Genomic DNA, 16,471 nt, shown 5'->3' with positions numbered 1-16,471 from the left:
TGCCGAAAGGAGACCCCGCCCCCCCGGGCCATGAATATTCCTAGGACCTTTCTGGCGCTCCTCCCGTGGCCCTGACCCATCCTTGACCTCTCTGGGGGTAGGACGCGCAGGGTGGGCTCAGATCCTCCCACCACGCATGTTGTAGTCCAGCGCGGGGCGGGGGGGGGGCGCGTTCAGCTGCTCTGGATCAGACTTATACGTGGGATGGGGCTGCCCTGTCAGCTCCTTCAGACTCTTCGGTTTGCGGCAGATGCAGCAAGCGGGCCAAGCCGGGGCGCGCTGAGCTCTGCCCTCTGCCCCGCCAGGCGCAGGCAGCGCCCACAGCCCCCGGCGCTCTCCTGGAACGGCGGTGCGCGAGCGTTCCGTTCGAAGCCACCCCAGGTAGCCCCTCCCTCTCCCCTGCCGTTTCCCCTGCTCCGGCCCCGCCTCATTAGGCGGAGAGGGGGGTGGGGGTGGGGGAAGCGATGGAGGGGGCCGCGGCCGGTGTGATGCTGGGGAAGAGGAAACGGGCGGACGCTCCCAGGCGGCAACGGCGGCTCCAGCAGCGCCTGCCGGGGTCTGACACACTCACCCCACCCCCCAAACGAGCAACAGACCAGCCCTCCGCCCCCTCCTCGCGGAGACATTAACCCCTTCAGCACCGGCGGCTCCGCCTCCCTCCCCCTCCCCGCGCGGGAGGGGGGGCCCAATCCAGGCCCGACCGGACCCCTTACGAGGCAGCCGTCGCCGGGTTCGTTTGGCGCCAAATCCCGAGGTAAATGGAAGTTTTTAACCCTGCCTCAGGCGGCGCGACGAGGGAAGAGTGGGCTCCGGGGCTGGCGTCGAGGAGCGGAGTCCGGGGGGGGCGGCGGGCGTGAGGCACCCCAGGCGGGCGGGCGGGCGGGCTGGGTGCGGCCGCGTCTTTCCTTCAGAGAGTTGTCAGAGAGCTGTGTGCGGGTTGTGCTGCTGCCGCCGCCGCCGCCACCCTGATGGTACCAGACCCGCAGCCAGAGACTGAGGAAGGAAGATGGAGTCTGAGAGCGGGCGGAGGCAGTGGCTTGAACCCGACCCTTTTACCTTTGCCACCGGGAGGGCGGAGGGGAGGGGGCGGCGGGTATTTTGCATACGGGGCAGCCCGTCGCCATCTTAGCGGCCGTCTCTCTCCCTCCCCCGACCGTTCAGAGCGGCCACTTTGCGCACTGTGGACGCCCGCGGCCGACCCCGAGGAGGGAGCACAGCTGCACAGGCGGGGAAGGGGAAGGAGGGCGGGGAGACTAATGGCGGAGCTCCGGCTGCACTTGGCTGCCTGCCAGAGCCGCCATCTTGTGGCTCGCTTCATGCCTCCAGTGTCTCCCCCCTTTACTATCCCCCTCCCCCGCAGTTTAGGAGGAGGCGGGGCAAACGGCCTGAATGGCAGCTCCTTTCTCCAATTAAAACTCTGGCGGTGGAAGGCGAGCTTTCTCCTACCCCCCCTCCATGAAAAGAGCCTATTGGTTGAAATGACGGTGCGGGAGGGTGGCGGTGGTTCGTCTGGAGAGGGCTCCGGCTGCGAAGTCCAACAGCGGAAGCTCCTCTCAATCTTGGGATGCTCATCAAATAAATCCTTTATTCCGGTCATCATTGTAGTTGGGGCTCCAGCAGGGGCGTAACTACTATTAGGCAAGGGGAGGCGGTTGCCTGGGAGAACCCACGCCTCCAGGGGCCCCCCAGAGGCAAGTCACATGACTCCCCAACACCCACCGAGCTTCCTTCATTATTCTGAATGATCCTTCCTCCTCACGCTTTTGAAAAGTCCAGAAGGATCAAGAGATGAGATCGCTGGGTTACACCTCCAAACACACACACACACACACCTCATTTTGCGGCTGCCTACAGGCCTGGGAAACTCAGCTCTGTATGTGCTGCCTCTGGGGAGAGAAATGGTGCCACGGAAAAGCCAACCCCAAGTTCGGAGTAAAGGCGGCATGCGTGCAGCGAAGCCCTTCTTTGCAGAAGCAACTCTGAGCCCGGAGCGCTCTTCCCCATGGCGAGGGACGAGGCAAGCAGAGGGTTAAGGCAAGGGAGTGGAGTTTCCTAGAGAAGCTGGCAAGAAGCCTTCCGTGAGGACAGTCCGCCTCCCCTCCCTCCAAATGCAGCCTTGGCTTTAGAGATCTGGATGGTGAGTGTGCAGCAGCCAGAAAGGAAAGTGCAGGTCGGGGGCAAGTGTTGAAAGTCTGCGGAAGTAGCTCCCGCGAGAGGAGATGTTTTCTCCATGCTGCTGCTCTGAGATCGGGAACAATCTTAGTTCAATCACACTTACTTGGGGAACAACAAACACTCAATCCAGAGGGACTTCTTACTTCCGAGTAAACAAGCAGTGGCAGGGGCTGCATCCCTGTGCACTTTACTAGAAGCAACTGGTGGGGCTCATTGGGGCTTGCTTCTGAGTAGAAGTGTTCAGGATCGGGCTGCACAAAGGAATGGAGAAGTTGCTCTTCATTTTCTTGCAGCTGAAAACCCAACTCTAACTCCCCCAGCACAACAAACAGCAACCAACACAAAAGAAAAGCTTTCACCTACAAAGAGGGGGGAAACAAGTCTCTCCTACCAGGTTAGGCACAGCCTAATGGGGGGGGGGGTGTGCAGGTTGCAAATTGCTCGAGATAATTATCTTGTTAGGTAGAAGAGACGGTTTGTAAAGCAACAAGCCTGCAATTCTCTCCTTCAAATTCAAACAAGAGCAGTGCTGACAGCCTGATTTGGAATCAATCTACAGCGGTTGCTGTGGATACAGTAGCTGCTCTGAGATCTCTCAACGTCCCCTAAACTCCTAACTCTAACTATTCTGCAGGAATATAAGTTATATCATTATATTTATAACGATATAGTTATAAATATAACTATATAAATATTTACCATATTCATAATGGGGATGTGAGTGTGAGTGCACTATATATTGTGAAGTGTGTGTGTGTATCCAGCGAAGGGCCCATTTTAAAATTTTGTCTCTGGGCCCACTCCAACCTTGTTACGCCCCTGTGTGTGAGAGAGAAATTAAGATATGAGCAACTTCTTTTTTATTGCTTACTTCCTGTCTTAAGACACATGATTCTAATTAGAATTTCATGACATCAACAAGCAATGACTACTGGATTTTAGAACTGTTTAATCAAGAGGGTTTTATTAAAACTTTACAAATATTTATATACCACTTTAATAAAAGTTATATACCACTTTTAAATAAATAAATAAATAAATAAATAAATAAATAAATAAAATAAGATGGTTCCTTTTCCATAAAAGGCTCACTAAGCAGGCTTTCTCCTCCTCCTCCCCCCATATGAAAAGAGCTTATTGGTTGAAATGACGGTGCAGGAGGGGAATGGTGGTGGCTAGTCTGGAGAGGGCTCCAGAGAAGTCCAACAGCAGAAGCTCCTCTATTAATCTTGGGATGCTCATCAAATAAATCCTTTATTCCTATCATCGTAGTTGAGGCTCCAGTATGAATTTATCACCCTTCCACTTACGTGACCAAAGCCAGATACAGCTTTATGGCAGAATCTTGTATTGAGGAGAAGATCCACTCCAGTGTGGAAATGCTACTGCTGGTTTTCATTCAAGACTGTCAAACTAATCAAACCAGCTGTAATGCTTCCTGTGGACAACAGGAGCTGCCCCATTATGTATTGCTATGCTTTGGGGCATTTAAAAATGGAGGCGTGCCAGGTTCCCTCATTGATAAATTTTAAGAGAATTGTAAAGATCTTCCTGTTTCACCAAGTTCTTTTGAGGAGTGCTTTCTGACTCTTGTTGATTTTATAGTGATAACTCTCTTGGCTGCTTTTTCAAAGATTGTTTTAAGGCTGCTGTTCTGGTTGGCCTGTACATTGTCTATTGTTTGTCATTTTAAATTGTATTTTTTTTAATTTTTCTGAGGCCTCACATCCTGAAAGGCATGATTAAAAATGTTTTAATAAGTGCCTAAACATTCCTTTAACTTGTTTTTAATCATTCAGTAGAAATGAATAAACACAGATACCAAGTAAGGGTCCATCCTTCACTTCTAGTTTTTGAATTCTGCTTCCATGTTGAAGAGTTTTAGCTGCCTTTTTTGAACCTTCCAGGGGCAGCCCTTTCATGAGGCAATTGTTTCAGGCAGCAGATTATTGAGGCACCACCAGGGTGGCAAGAGGCTCCTCATTGTCACCATTGGAACAGCTCCTGGGACCAGGCTGACTCTTACAAGTTTTGTAAGCAGTGCCTCTCTTCACACTCCTTTCAAAACTTGCAAGAAACACCAGCTTCTAGCAGCTTTCCTTGCTCCCCATGTACTTTAAAAGCTTTCTGGGGTTGGTTTTGAAAGAGAACTGGCTCCCACCAGAGGCATGGGGCTACGTAGCATTATGTGCCTTACTTCAGGTGCCACAGTACATTGGGCCACCCCAAGTTACTTTTTGTTGGCTGGGAGACAGGGCAGGATGGCATTTGCTCCATCTGTACCAATGGTCTCAATGATGAATGGGAAAATTAGGAAGTTCGTGTAATCTGGTTACCCGGGACCTGTTCCAGGGTTAGGGGAGCCTTGGTCCTTTCCTCCTTCCTCTCTTGGGCACATGTGCACGCACACACACCAACATGGACTCATTCCTCCTTGCCCTGACACCCAGAGAGTGGGCAAGTAGTGGCTCTGCTTGCTTCCTTGTATTCTTTCTCTGGGTAGCAGTGCAGACCCAGCTCCATGCCGCAGTATCCTCTACAGTATTTGCTGTCTCTGAGTAGCCTCCACTGAGCACAATTTGTCCATCTAGAGAGGGTGAAAGTGGGAAGAGCAGTTTTTTCCAGTTGCTTGCTATATCCAGAGAGGTAAAGGAGGTGGCTGCCTCTACCCATTCACTGTCTATCTCTGGAGAACATAGTGGAGGAGTGGGTCAAGGTGAGTCAGAGAAGGCAAGTGAGAAGATGAATGATGCAGAAATCTCCATGAATTTGTTTAAAGAGCAGAGGCCACACTATCCATCAGGTTCAAGTTGTATTATTACAATGTGCTAGGTGCCTGCACACCCAGTAGACTTGGCAAGAGTGCTTTATATAGTTACAGATCTAAATGCAAACATAGGCCCGCCAATCAACGGCTTACAGCGCACTGTCTGAACCAGTCATGATAGAACAAAGTATGAGCATTGTAAAGTAAGGATTGTAAAGTTCCCCCCAATCAGGAGCTTATAACGTAACTTGTTACCCAATCACAGTAAAGGTCAAACATCAGACCATGTAACAAATAACATTGAGAGATTGCACCAATAACCATTTGCCAGCAGTTCTTAACACTCCAATCTGTATGTTGTTCCAATTCCCTCCAAACACCATACTGATACATTTTGTTACCATAGCAACACTTGCAGCAGTACTGAAGATCATAACTCCCAGGCCAAGTTTAGTTACTTGACTAGGCCCAAGCCAGACCCAAATAAAGGTTTTTTTCATCAGGAGACAGCCGCTACTTCTCTTCTACGTGTGTTGTATTGAGTAGGGATGTGCACAAACCTGTTCGGAGGATCTTTCATGGGCCTCCAAACAATTTGAACACTGCCGATTTCGATGCTGGGTGTGTGTGTTTGCCTTTAAGGGCTGGGGAGGGTGCACTTACACCCCACCCCCCGTGTTTCCCCCATTGGCGCTCAGTTTCCTAAAAGCCCATCAGGGCAGCAGTGTACCTCCCTGCCTCCCTGTTCCCCCCTTTACCAGAAGTACTTGATGCGCCTGTGCGCTTGCGCGCACACGTGCAACTTGCACAGGCGTGTTGAGTACTTCTGGTAAAGGGGGCAATGGGGCAGCAGGGAGGTACGCTGCCGCCTCAGCGGGCTTCTAGGAAACCAAGCGTTGGTGGGGGGTGTAAGTGCCTCCTCCCCCACCCTTAAAAGTTATCCCCCCCCCCCCGCCGGCGTCGAACTGACCCCTGCTAGTTCCGTGCACATCCCTAGTGGTGGGAAGATTCAGTCCAGGTGGACTGCCCAAGGAGATAGTGTGAGAGAAGACTGCTGAAAAGCAGTGTTCCCTCTAAGGCGCACACACGTGCATGCACTCACATTTTTTGATATCTGCTCAAGTTAATTTTATATCCCGCTCAGGTTGAATCTGGAAAGCTCCATTCTGAATGCACATGTGCACACACTACCTTGATACTGCCGCCCAGAAGAAAATTCAATCTGCACACAGTTGAAAAAAATTAGGGGAGCTGCTGAAGAGCAGCTCTTGTCTGCTTGTTTGCTCTCACTCTCTGGTCAGTACAGCAATAACCTACTTGGGAGGAGCAGTTTCCCTTACTCACTTAATTTGGCAATGTAATGTGGCAGGAAGGTTGGACCAGTAGGACCATCTAAAGAGAGAGTGCAGGCAAGAGTAGTAGCATCAGCAGCTGCCTCTGATTGTTTGCCTGCCCACTCCTTCCATCTATCTTTTCCCATTCCCCACTATTGTGCTGTCCAGTGGTACTGACTTTGATGAGGGAGCAGCAGTTATAGATCTCAGTATATCACCATAGCCAATTTGATGCAACTCCCTTTGGTCAACACAGTGCACAGAAAAGGTTTCAGTCCTCTCTACGGCAGTAAACATAAAAGTCCATGGAGCACAAAGTTTCTTTGGTTTGGCTTTACTAAGCAGCTAGAGAAAATATGCAAAAGCCAATAATGAGTAGCACTGCTTTTTCCTGAATTAGGTGAAGATGTTGGTGATGCCATGGAGGTGGCAAAGATTTTCTTATTTAATTAACTTGACAAAATATATTGCCTGTTTCATGGGCTTTGGTTATTTAATGAAGTAGGTTATGGTATTGCCTGTTCATGGTTCCACAGATTTTAACAGGCTTTGGTTTTAACAGGCCATTACTTTTAGTTTACCTCCTTGAGACATCTGGCATATGCAGAGGGGTCAGCCTCTTACTGCTGGGAGAAAACAGTGAGAATTTATCTTGCTGCATCTGAGTGTCTCTCAGTGTGACATAAAATGTGTGACTGAACCCCCTGCTCCCCCCCTCCCCGTCAGGTTCTTTGTGTATGCCAGTGTACTTGGGAGGATCAAGGCCTGCCACTCCTGCTTGGCATAAGCAAAATTGTCTTTCCCCCTTTGACTTGCAGATGTGTCTGCAACACATGGAAAATTCAGGAGTGGGAAGGGCGTTTTCTCATGTTATGCTCAGCTACAAAAGCAGTCACCAAAAAGTGATTACTGACAATCTGACAACTAGGTTTGTGGAACCATGTTTCTATAAAGAATTGATATTTTACTTTGTTCATGAATAAAGTAGTTTCACCATTGTACAATCATCTTATAAAGTATTCAAAACAATGTTCTGTACTAGCATAAAGCTGCGCTGTGGATTTAATTATTCTTAGTAATAAAAATGATAAAAGGTCTAATTTTTCTGTGCCTGATAGAAGTTATTGGCATCCCTCCAAACAGGTCCTCTAATGATCGTCCTTCACCATGACAACCAATATGGAGGTGCTGGCTCAGCAGATAGTGGAGACACAGCAGGTGGCTGAGGTGAGTGATGGATGATATTACAGAAACCTTTGGTGTTGAAAGGAAAATATATTCTTGTGTAGTTTACAAATGGTCAGATCTGGGGTGGAAATTATTCATAGTGTGCTGATTATTGCACCTGAAAATATAGAACTATATTTTTCATTTCTAATACATTGGGATTACATTTCTAATGTAATGTATAATGTATTTTTGTATAACAAAATGTCCATTAAGAGAGCTGTGGGAGTACCCTTGCCCATCTTCCAATCAGTGTTCCCTGTAACAGGGATTCCCAGATGTTAACTACAATTCCCAGAATCGTTGGCCAAAGGCCATTGTTGCTAGCAATTCTGGTAGTTGTAGTCAACATCTGGAAATCCTGATTGCAGGGAACACTGCTTCCAACTGCACATTTTTGTACAGGGTGCTGTAGAAAATGCTGCTGCATTTTGTACAGGGTGAAGGATGAGTGTGGCCTTGCCAGATTCTCCAGACATGCTCCATACCTCACTCAGCCTTAGCAGTGGCCTGAAGGGGTTGGATGAGACCCTTTAGGCATATGGAAGAGCATGTCCTGTGTAGCTTCTGACCAGTGTTCTCTCTAATTTTTCTCATCTGTGTGCTGAATGAGGTATGTTCTGGGCAGCACTATCATGGCAGTGTGTGCACACATGCATTCAGAGTGGGGCCTTCTGATTCAATCTGAGCGGGATCTAAAATAACAGCATTCATCAAAAAACTTGTGAGTGCATTCATGTGCGCACGCCTTAGAGGAAACACTGCTTCTGACTCTCTTTCCTAACAGAAGCTTCTTAGGCTGCAATGAAAACCACTTCTAGGTTTCAGAACTAGAACTACCCAAGCAGGACTGTTTACTATCAGCCACGAGAAGATGAACTAGTCTATGGTTTTCACAGTAGTGTCACCTAATTCTCTGCAACTGTACTGGCTTGTCCACTAACGAATTTGAGGGCAGTGTACTAAGTTCCTTAAAGCCTCTTGTAATGCCTACTGAACTGATGTTTTCTAAAATGTCTCTTGAGATTCTATTTATTTCTAGCAGAAAGGTCAAAGTTGTTGATTAATAATTGCCCATCATTGTTCTGAAACCTCCATTACAGGGCTTCATGGGGCTTTATATTGTACATCTTCCTTTTAAGGCATATGCAACAATATGGAAATATTTTGCAGAGATATTTTGTTTGTACCGTCAGTATGGTTATGATACACAGATGTTTTTCTCATTTTCACCTGCTCTAGCTTGCATGCTTGGTTTTTATCTTGTGTATGGCCATAATGGAAAACTGGATGTGATTGAGTCATTGGGGCTGATCTTTGTGGAGCTTGTGCTGAGATTGGATAAGGACAGTTGCTCTCCCTCTGCTTAATATAAAGCTGCCTTTTTGCTGTTAAATGTGCCTCTTTGCTCAGTTAGCAGGGGTATTCAGATACTCAGCAGTATTTGATCTTCCTTGATTAATCAGATTTACGGCCTTGGAAATCCTTCTGGAAGCTTGAGTTCAGTGATGACTTGGGTCTCTTTTCTCCAACTCTGTCTAGTGAGAAGGCTGTAGATGATGATGATTACTATTTATTAAAACCTAGTTATCGTCATACATATTTTTATAACCCTGAGGCTAGTTGGCATTTGATGGTGCAAAATTAATTTGTTTAAAATATTTCTATAGTGCCATTCTGCCTTCAAAAAGGTACCGAAGGTAGCTAACAAGAGACTAAAATTTCAAAACTAGATCCATAAACTGGAATTGGCACCCGTCCCATCCATGGTTAAAAATAACTGGTTAATTCCAGAGGAGGGTTTACATGAGTGTAACAGCACTTATAATGTATGAAATTTCCATGAACTCCCTCTGGGCAGCCCTGCCCCATATCACACACTGTTCCTAAGTGTCCCTGATCCTAGGGAGCACTGGAGTAGGGATGTGCCTGAAGCGCGGTTTGAGCACTTTAAGGGAAATAATACTGGGAACTTTAAGAAAAAGGAGAGCAGATTCTTATCTGCTCTCCACCGCCCCATTTAATAACCCAATAGCCCCTCAACGCATGACTTCAGCGCATATGTGGGCACCATTTGCGTGGTCAGTATGGTGTTGCTGACCATGCAAATGGTGCTCACACATGTGTGGCTGCCATGTGCATGCTGGTGCTGCGCGAGGGGGTTATTCCCTAAAAGTGCTCAAACTGCAGTTTGGGCGCATCCCTACACTGGAGTCTGCAGCATGGAGGAAAGAATGGGAAAGCCCTCTTCCATGAGCAGTGTTCCACTCACAGTACTCTGATCCTAAAGTGTCATCACAAAGTATACAGGAAAAGATAAAATCAAACATACCTTAAAAGGAAAACCGATAAAAGTCAATAAGCGGCATAAAAAGAATAACAGCAGGAGACTAAAATATGCAACATCAGTATTCTGTGTTTATTCTCTTCCTCATAACTGTGAAATAGAATCATATTAACTTGATTCTTAAAAGAGATGAGGGAGCCAGACCAACCTCCCTGGGGAGTGTGTTCTATGGTTTGGAGGTCACCAATGAAACGTTTTTAAATGTTTGTCTAGTTCAAAATAGCCAAATGCAGCACGAATAAATCTGTGTATCTTTTTCTCACTAGTGAGATGCCCGCCAAGCTATAACTATATAGAGAGATTTATATTTGATGCATTTGATTGTTTTTTGTGCTTGTAAAGGCGAGACTAAAAGTTTCAAAATGATATCAGTGGACTGGAATGAGGGTCATTTCCAACTATCCTTCTCTGCTTCAAGCTTGTTTTGGTCCACCTTGACCCTTACTTTCTTAATACTGTCAGAGATTCCTTTTCCTGGCCCTTGCTTTTCGAGTATTTCATCCCTTAGAGTTGGTCCAAACCAAATTCATTAGGACAATTCCTGGGGTGCCAAGAGGAACTCCCAATGCAGCGTTAAGGTTGGAACTGGGGTTAGTACCAATCGAAGCACATGTTTGGGTTGCCAAGATTTCTTACTATCTGAAACTAAATCTTGGCTGAGCCAGTCTCACACCTCTGGTCCTGAATGACCATTTTGCATCTGCTTGGAAAGAGGAATTAAGAAAAATTAGGAAGTTATGGGCTATGTATCCCAATGTTGGTCTCCTTAGGGATGTTAAAGGCCAAAGAGACAATTAGGCAGCGGATCTGGGATATAGTGACTCAGGAAGATAGGGCTCAAGTTAGGGTCTTCCTCTTTTTAGGTAATGTAGTTCGTCCCCATAGACTGCCTGATTATTTGTGTGAGCTTGTTCTTGCTAAAATGAGAAGGGCATTTACCTTGGCACGCTTGAATGCATTGCTCTCAGCTCTTTTAGAGGGTCACTTGGTATTTCTTTTTCATGTATGCTTGTGTCAGTCAGGAGAGGCTGAGACGATTGATCATGTGCTGCTCCACTGTTTGCTTTATAGGGATATTTGGTCGGCACTTTTGATACCTACCTTGTCTAAATTCCAAGGTAGGCTATTGGCCTTTTATGTATCTCTTCTTTTGTCTGATAGTACCAGGGTAATATTAATGTTTCTGTCATGGTGTAGGAAGCAATTGGTAAAATCATGAGTGTTGGTTGTATTATATATAGTTATATTCTGAACTCTGTTCTATAAGTATAGGTAAAATCACGATTGCTGTAGTTTATTACTTATTGAGGCTATTGACATGATGGGAGAAAATCGGGCTTGCAGAGGCTAGCCTGATTTTCTCCCATCTTGAGAACCACCGGGCTTGGCTGCGAGCCCGGTGGTTCTTAAGTGGGTCACCCGCTTAAATAAATAAATGGGTCACCCGCTTAAATAACCCTCCCCTAAGCCCGGGTTAGCGGAGTGAATGCTCCGCTAACCCGGGCTCTACAATCATGAGTTGTCATGGCTCCGCGCTGTGGCAACTCATGAGTAGACCCCCAACTGGGAGGCTTAAAAGCAGCCTCCTGGCTCGGGGGTCTCTCCAGCATGCCCTGCGTACTCGCACAGGGCATGCTGGAGCTTCCGGGGGCCACATGGCCCCCGATCCCCCCAGCCCTTGCCAGCTCCTGTGTGGGTGGCCGGTTCAGCTGCCCAGAGCAGACTGCTGGGTCATCTGTGCGAGAGCAGGCTTAGCCTGCTCTCCCCACTAACCCTTCTGAGGTGGTCCCCACTGATCGTGGGAACTGCCTCATTATTATTATTATTATTTTCTGGTCTATGACTGTAATAAAGATTCCATATCAGTACATCATTTCCTAGGCCACCTGCTTTGTAGAATACCTTCCATGTATGTTTTCTTGGCTTGCTAATTAAATTAGATTACTATTCAGTGAAGTTATTAACTATGTCATTGTTTCAGAGGAGTTAAACAACGATCTCAGATTACATTGGTTTTCTGGGTAACCTTTTGAATCAGTTATTTATTTAATTATATTTATATTTTGATTTTCATTTGTGAACTAGTTCCCTATTGCCAGCTAGAGTTTGGCATTTCTGAACATGCAAATAGCGGGAACAGATTAGGCTACCCACTACTAATGTCACAAAGAACCTCAACCCTTCAAGATAACCTTGCTGGCAATTTTCCTTGTTGAAGTTCCAGTGAAGGTGGGCACTTGGGCTTTCATCCAGGTGAAAGATCACAAGTTCCCCAAATGCATCTTAACAAGGGAGCCACAATTTTTGGCTTAGCTCAAATCAAATCAAATCACTTTAGTACGTTCAATGACCGGGTTGTGGAGGGGTGGGGGAGAAATAATATAATATGACAGATCAAACGTACTATAGCATACTGTAACAGATCAAAACCCAAACCAGATAATCTATAAGTTTTATTGTATACCCCCCAGAGATGTAAATTTTGGGTGGTATACAAATCTATAACCCACAAACAAATTTTCCATAGAGAAATAAACTAACTTCACTTCACAGCTAAACTAAAACATATGTGTCCTGATCTTACAGGCGCTGTATAAAATTTGGCCACCTTCAAATTAATTTCTAAGTTCTGCCCAGAAAGCAGATAAGTGGCATGAAAAGATTCAGAGTGGCCAGAACAAGATGATAAAAGAGGGGTAATAGAATTTATTAGACGTAGCACAATTTTTGCTTGCTTCCAACCTCTTCCCTCCTCTTAGATCAGGTTCTCACCACACTGTGCTTTGTGGGGGAAACAGTGAGCAAGTCTTTTTTTTTTTTTTTTTTAAAGCTTACATGTGAAGTGAGATAACAAACCCATCCCTACCTGTGTACCAGAGGGCTTGGGGAGGTGAATGGTGGTGTGTATATTGAAATGGCGAAATGCCCCTTCTCAGAGTTCTTTACAACTAGCTGACCCCACACAGAGCATCTGTGCGCTCTTTGGGGCCAGCGGTTACCTCCCCCCCCCCACTTCTGCCCTAGCCTCCACTTCTAGGCCCAGCTGCCTCTCCTCCCCACCGCCACTTCTGCCTCCCCCCCCACTTTCTCCCCCCCCCCCGGCCTTGCCTCTGCGGCTGGGCTGGGCCCGCCGCTGCCTCTGGCCTCTGCGGCCAGGCCTGCCGCTGCCATGGCAATCAATCCTCCTGGATGCGCCTCAGCCAATCAGGCCATCTGCTGCCCAGCCAATTAGCTGGGCGCTGGGACGCACATTCCAAGGCACACCCAGGAGAATTATGTGCCAAGAACATAGAGGATGTTTTTGTTGGACATCTTGAAGAGGAGGGGCCACTAAGTAGGAAGAGATGGTTATCACTGGAACCTGGTGACTAAATTTGTCAGCTCCTGCCTATGGCCCCTGCCTTTTAAAGTCCCAGCCAATACCTCTCCCAGCTGCCAGCAATATGACCAAGAGAAGGAGTTGGACAGAGAGACTCTTGAACAGAAATGATCATTATAGACCCATATCAGACTAGTTTTAGAGCTGGCTATGGTATGCAGGGTGTTATCAGTATTCTGATGACACCCAAATTTATTTCTCCTTGTCATCATTATCAGGAAACAGCATTCAATCTCTAAATGCCTGCCTACAGGCATTTAGGCATTATGGGCTGGATGAGGGATAATAAATTGAAATTCAGTACAAACAAGATGGAGGTGCTCATTATGAGGGACCGTAGATGGGGTAGGTCTTCCTGTCCTGGTTGGGGTTACACTCCCCCCAAAATAGCAAGTACGCAGTTTGGGAGTGCTCTTGGACGCTCGCCTCATCCTTGTGTGTTAGGTGGAGGCTATGGCTAAGAGTGCTTTTCATCAGTTTCTGATTTGACAGCTCCGTCCATTCCTTGAAGAGAATGACCTCAAAACTGTGGTGCACCAGCTGATAACCTCAAGGCTTGACTACTGCAGTGAGCTCTATGTAGGGCTGCCTTTGTATGTAGTCCAGAAACTTCAGTTAGTTAAGAACATAAGAACAGCCCTGCTGGATCAGGCCCAAGGCCCATCTAGTCCAGCATCCTGTTTCACACAGTGGCCCACCAGATGCTGCTGGAAGCCACAGGCAGGAGTTGAGGGCATGCCCTCTCTCCTGCCATTACTCCCCTGCAACTGGTACTCAGAGGCATCCTGCCTTTGAGGCTGGAGGTGGCCCACAGCCCTCCAACTGATAGCCATTGATAGACTTCTCCTCCATGAAGTTATCCAAACCCCTCTTAAAGCCATCCAGCTTGTTGGCTGTCACCACATCCTGTGGCAGAGAGTTCCACAAGTGGATCATGTGTTGTGTGATAAAGTACTTCCGTTTGTTGGTCCTAGACCTCTTGGCAATCAATTTCATGGAGTGACCCGATTGTAGTGTTGTGTGAGAGGGAAAAGAATTTCTCTCTCTCTCTCCACACCATGCATGATTTTATAGACCTCTATCATGTCTTCCCGCAGTCGTCTTTTTTCTAAACTAAAAAGCCCCAGGTGTTGTAGCCTTGCCTCATAAGAAAGGTGCTCTAGGCCCCTGATCATCTTGGTTGCCCTCTTCTGTACCTTTTCCAGTTCTGCAATGCCCTTTTTAAGATGTGGTGACCAGAATTGTATGCAGTACTCCAAGTGTGGTCGCACCATAGTTTTGTATAAGGGCATTATAATATTAGCCGTTTTATTTTCAGTCCCCTTCCTAATGATCCCTAGCATGGAATTGGCCTTTTTCACAGCTGCCACACATTGAGTCAACACTTTCAATGAGCTGTCCACCACGAGCCCAAGATCCCTCTCCTAGTCAGTCACCAACAGCTTGGATCCAATCAGCATATACTTGAAGTTGGGGGTTTTCATCCCAGTGTGCATCACCTTACACTTGCTAACATTGAACCGCATTTGCCATTTTGTCGCCCACTCCCCCAGTTTGGAGAGATCCTTTTTGAGCTCCTCACAATTTCATTACCCAGAAGAGTTTGGTATCATCTGCAAATTTGGCCACCTCACTGCTTACCCCTGCTTCTAGATCATCTATGAATAAATTAAAAAGCACCAGTCCCAGTACAGATCCCAATTCTTACTTCCCTCCATTGTGAAAACTCTCCATTTATACCTACCCTGTTTCCTGTCTTTCAACCAGTAGCAATCCACACATGTACTTGTCCCCTTATCCCATAATCCTCAGGAGTCTTTGATGAGGAACTTTGTTGAAAGCTTTTTGGAAGTCCAGGTATACTATGTCAGCTGGATCACTTTGATCCACACACTTGTTGACACTCTCAAAGAACTCCCAAAGGTTGGTGAGGCAAGATTTACCTATGCGGAAGCCATGCTGATTCTCCTTCAGCAGGGCCTGTTCTTCTAGGTGCTTTACAATTTTATCCTTGAGGATGCTTTCCATCAATTTGCCTGGAATGGATGTTAGGCCAACTGGCCTGTAATTTCCCGGATCGCCCCTGGATCCCTTTTTCAAAATCGGTGTTACATTTTCTACTTTCCAGTCCTCTGGTACAGAGCCCAATTTCAGGGATAAGTTATATATTTTAGCAAGGAGGTCGACGGTTTCACATTTGAATTCTTTGAGGACTTTGAGTTCAAAATGCAGCTGCCACTTTGGTCTCCAGAGCAACCCAGAAAGATCATATTATGCCCGTATTAAACAGTTGCACTCACTGCCAATATGTTTCCGGTTAAAGTACAGAGTGTTGGTTATTATCTTTAAATCCCTGAATGGCTTAGATCCAGGTTACCTTAGAAAGCATGTTCTTCTGCACTAAGGTTGTTTGCAAAGGTCCACTTCCAACTGCCACTGATTCTTCTGGTGGCAGCTCAAGATTAGGCCTTCTCTGCAGCTGCTTCCAGGCTGTGGAATGTACTCCTCATAGAAATTTGAGACTTAATAACAGTACCGGCCTTCAGGAATGCCCTTTTTGCTTTGGCTTTCCAGGGTTTTTAAATTGTTTTAAAACATTTTAGTTTTTAATTGAGTGTGTTCTACTGTGAACCACCCAGAACTGACAGATAGGGCAGTATAAAAATTAATAAATACAATGAGTACAGAAAGCGATGGCTAGAGTGTTGGACTTCATCCATGAGAACTGGGTTTAAATCCCCACTCAGCTACAAAGCTCACTGGATGATCTTGGGCTGGTCACCAATTCTCAGCCTAACCTCTGCCTCTCAGGCTTCTTGTGAGGATAAGTGTATTGTGGGTGGGAATCCTCATGGTAGTACTGAGCCCCATGGAGAACAGGTCATATTTTTTAAAAGGTTAGAATTAAGATTTTCTTTGGATGATGTGATCAAAATACATCCTGTCCTGAAGGAAATTTTCCCCCGTATGCTTATGTGTCACAAAAATGCAATCTTTGTGTTAAAAATATGAATACACTCTTCAGCACAATAGTGATGCAAAGCTGTGAATAAACGTATGCAATAGAAATGCACTGTAAATAAGGTAATATTAGAAAGTTACAGTGAGAATTTCGGCATTTGACCATGAATCGATCTACCATCAGAATAAGGTGCTAATGTGTGACAGTTATAATTAGCCATTTGTTTTTCCTCCAGATAATTAAAATGGTAGTTTGTATCCTTCTAACATGTTTCAGGAAA

The 16,471-nt window shown here is 46.4% G+C and overlaps 1 protein-coding gene across 8 annotated transcripts in view; it reads left to right on the top strand.

Annotated features, from left to right (window-relative positions):
* Positions 1-454: 454 nt before the first annotated feature.
* The window catches only part of NR2C2 (nuclear receptor subfamily 2 group C member 2), a 135,023-nt gene continuing 119,006 nt past the window's right edge, over positions 455-16,471 (top strand). For 5 of the 8 annotated variants that reach the window (XM_053293761.1, XM_053293755.1, XM_053293762.1 and 2 more), the window contains exons 1-2: positions 455-754; positions 7,420-7,503. In XM_053293761.1, coding sequence (XP_053149736.1) covers positions 7,444-7,503 — 60 coding nt within the window. In that variant the 5' untranslated portion in view covers positions 455-754; positions 7,420-7,443. Of the gene's footprint in view, positions 755-1,794; positions 2,138-5,412; positions 5,432-5,968; positions 6,239-7,419; positions 7,504-16,471 lie in introns of those variants that run through there. The other 3 variants (XM_053293756.1, XM_053293757.1, XM_053293758.1) reach the window with 3 other exon arrangements.

Source organism: Hemicordylus capensis, chromosome 2, assembly GCF_027244095.1.
Source record: "Hemicordylus capensis ecotype Gifberg chromosome 2, rHemCap1.1.pri, whole genome shotgun sequence".
Classification (NCBI taxonomy): domain Eukaryota; kingdom Metazoa; phylum Chordata; class Lepidosauria; order Squamata; family Cordylidae; genus Hemicordylus; species Hemicordylus capensis.
The sequence above is the reverse complement of the archived record's forward strand: the minus strand, read 5'-3'. Positions and strand labels throughout refer to the sequence as shown.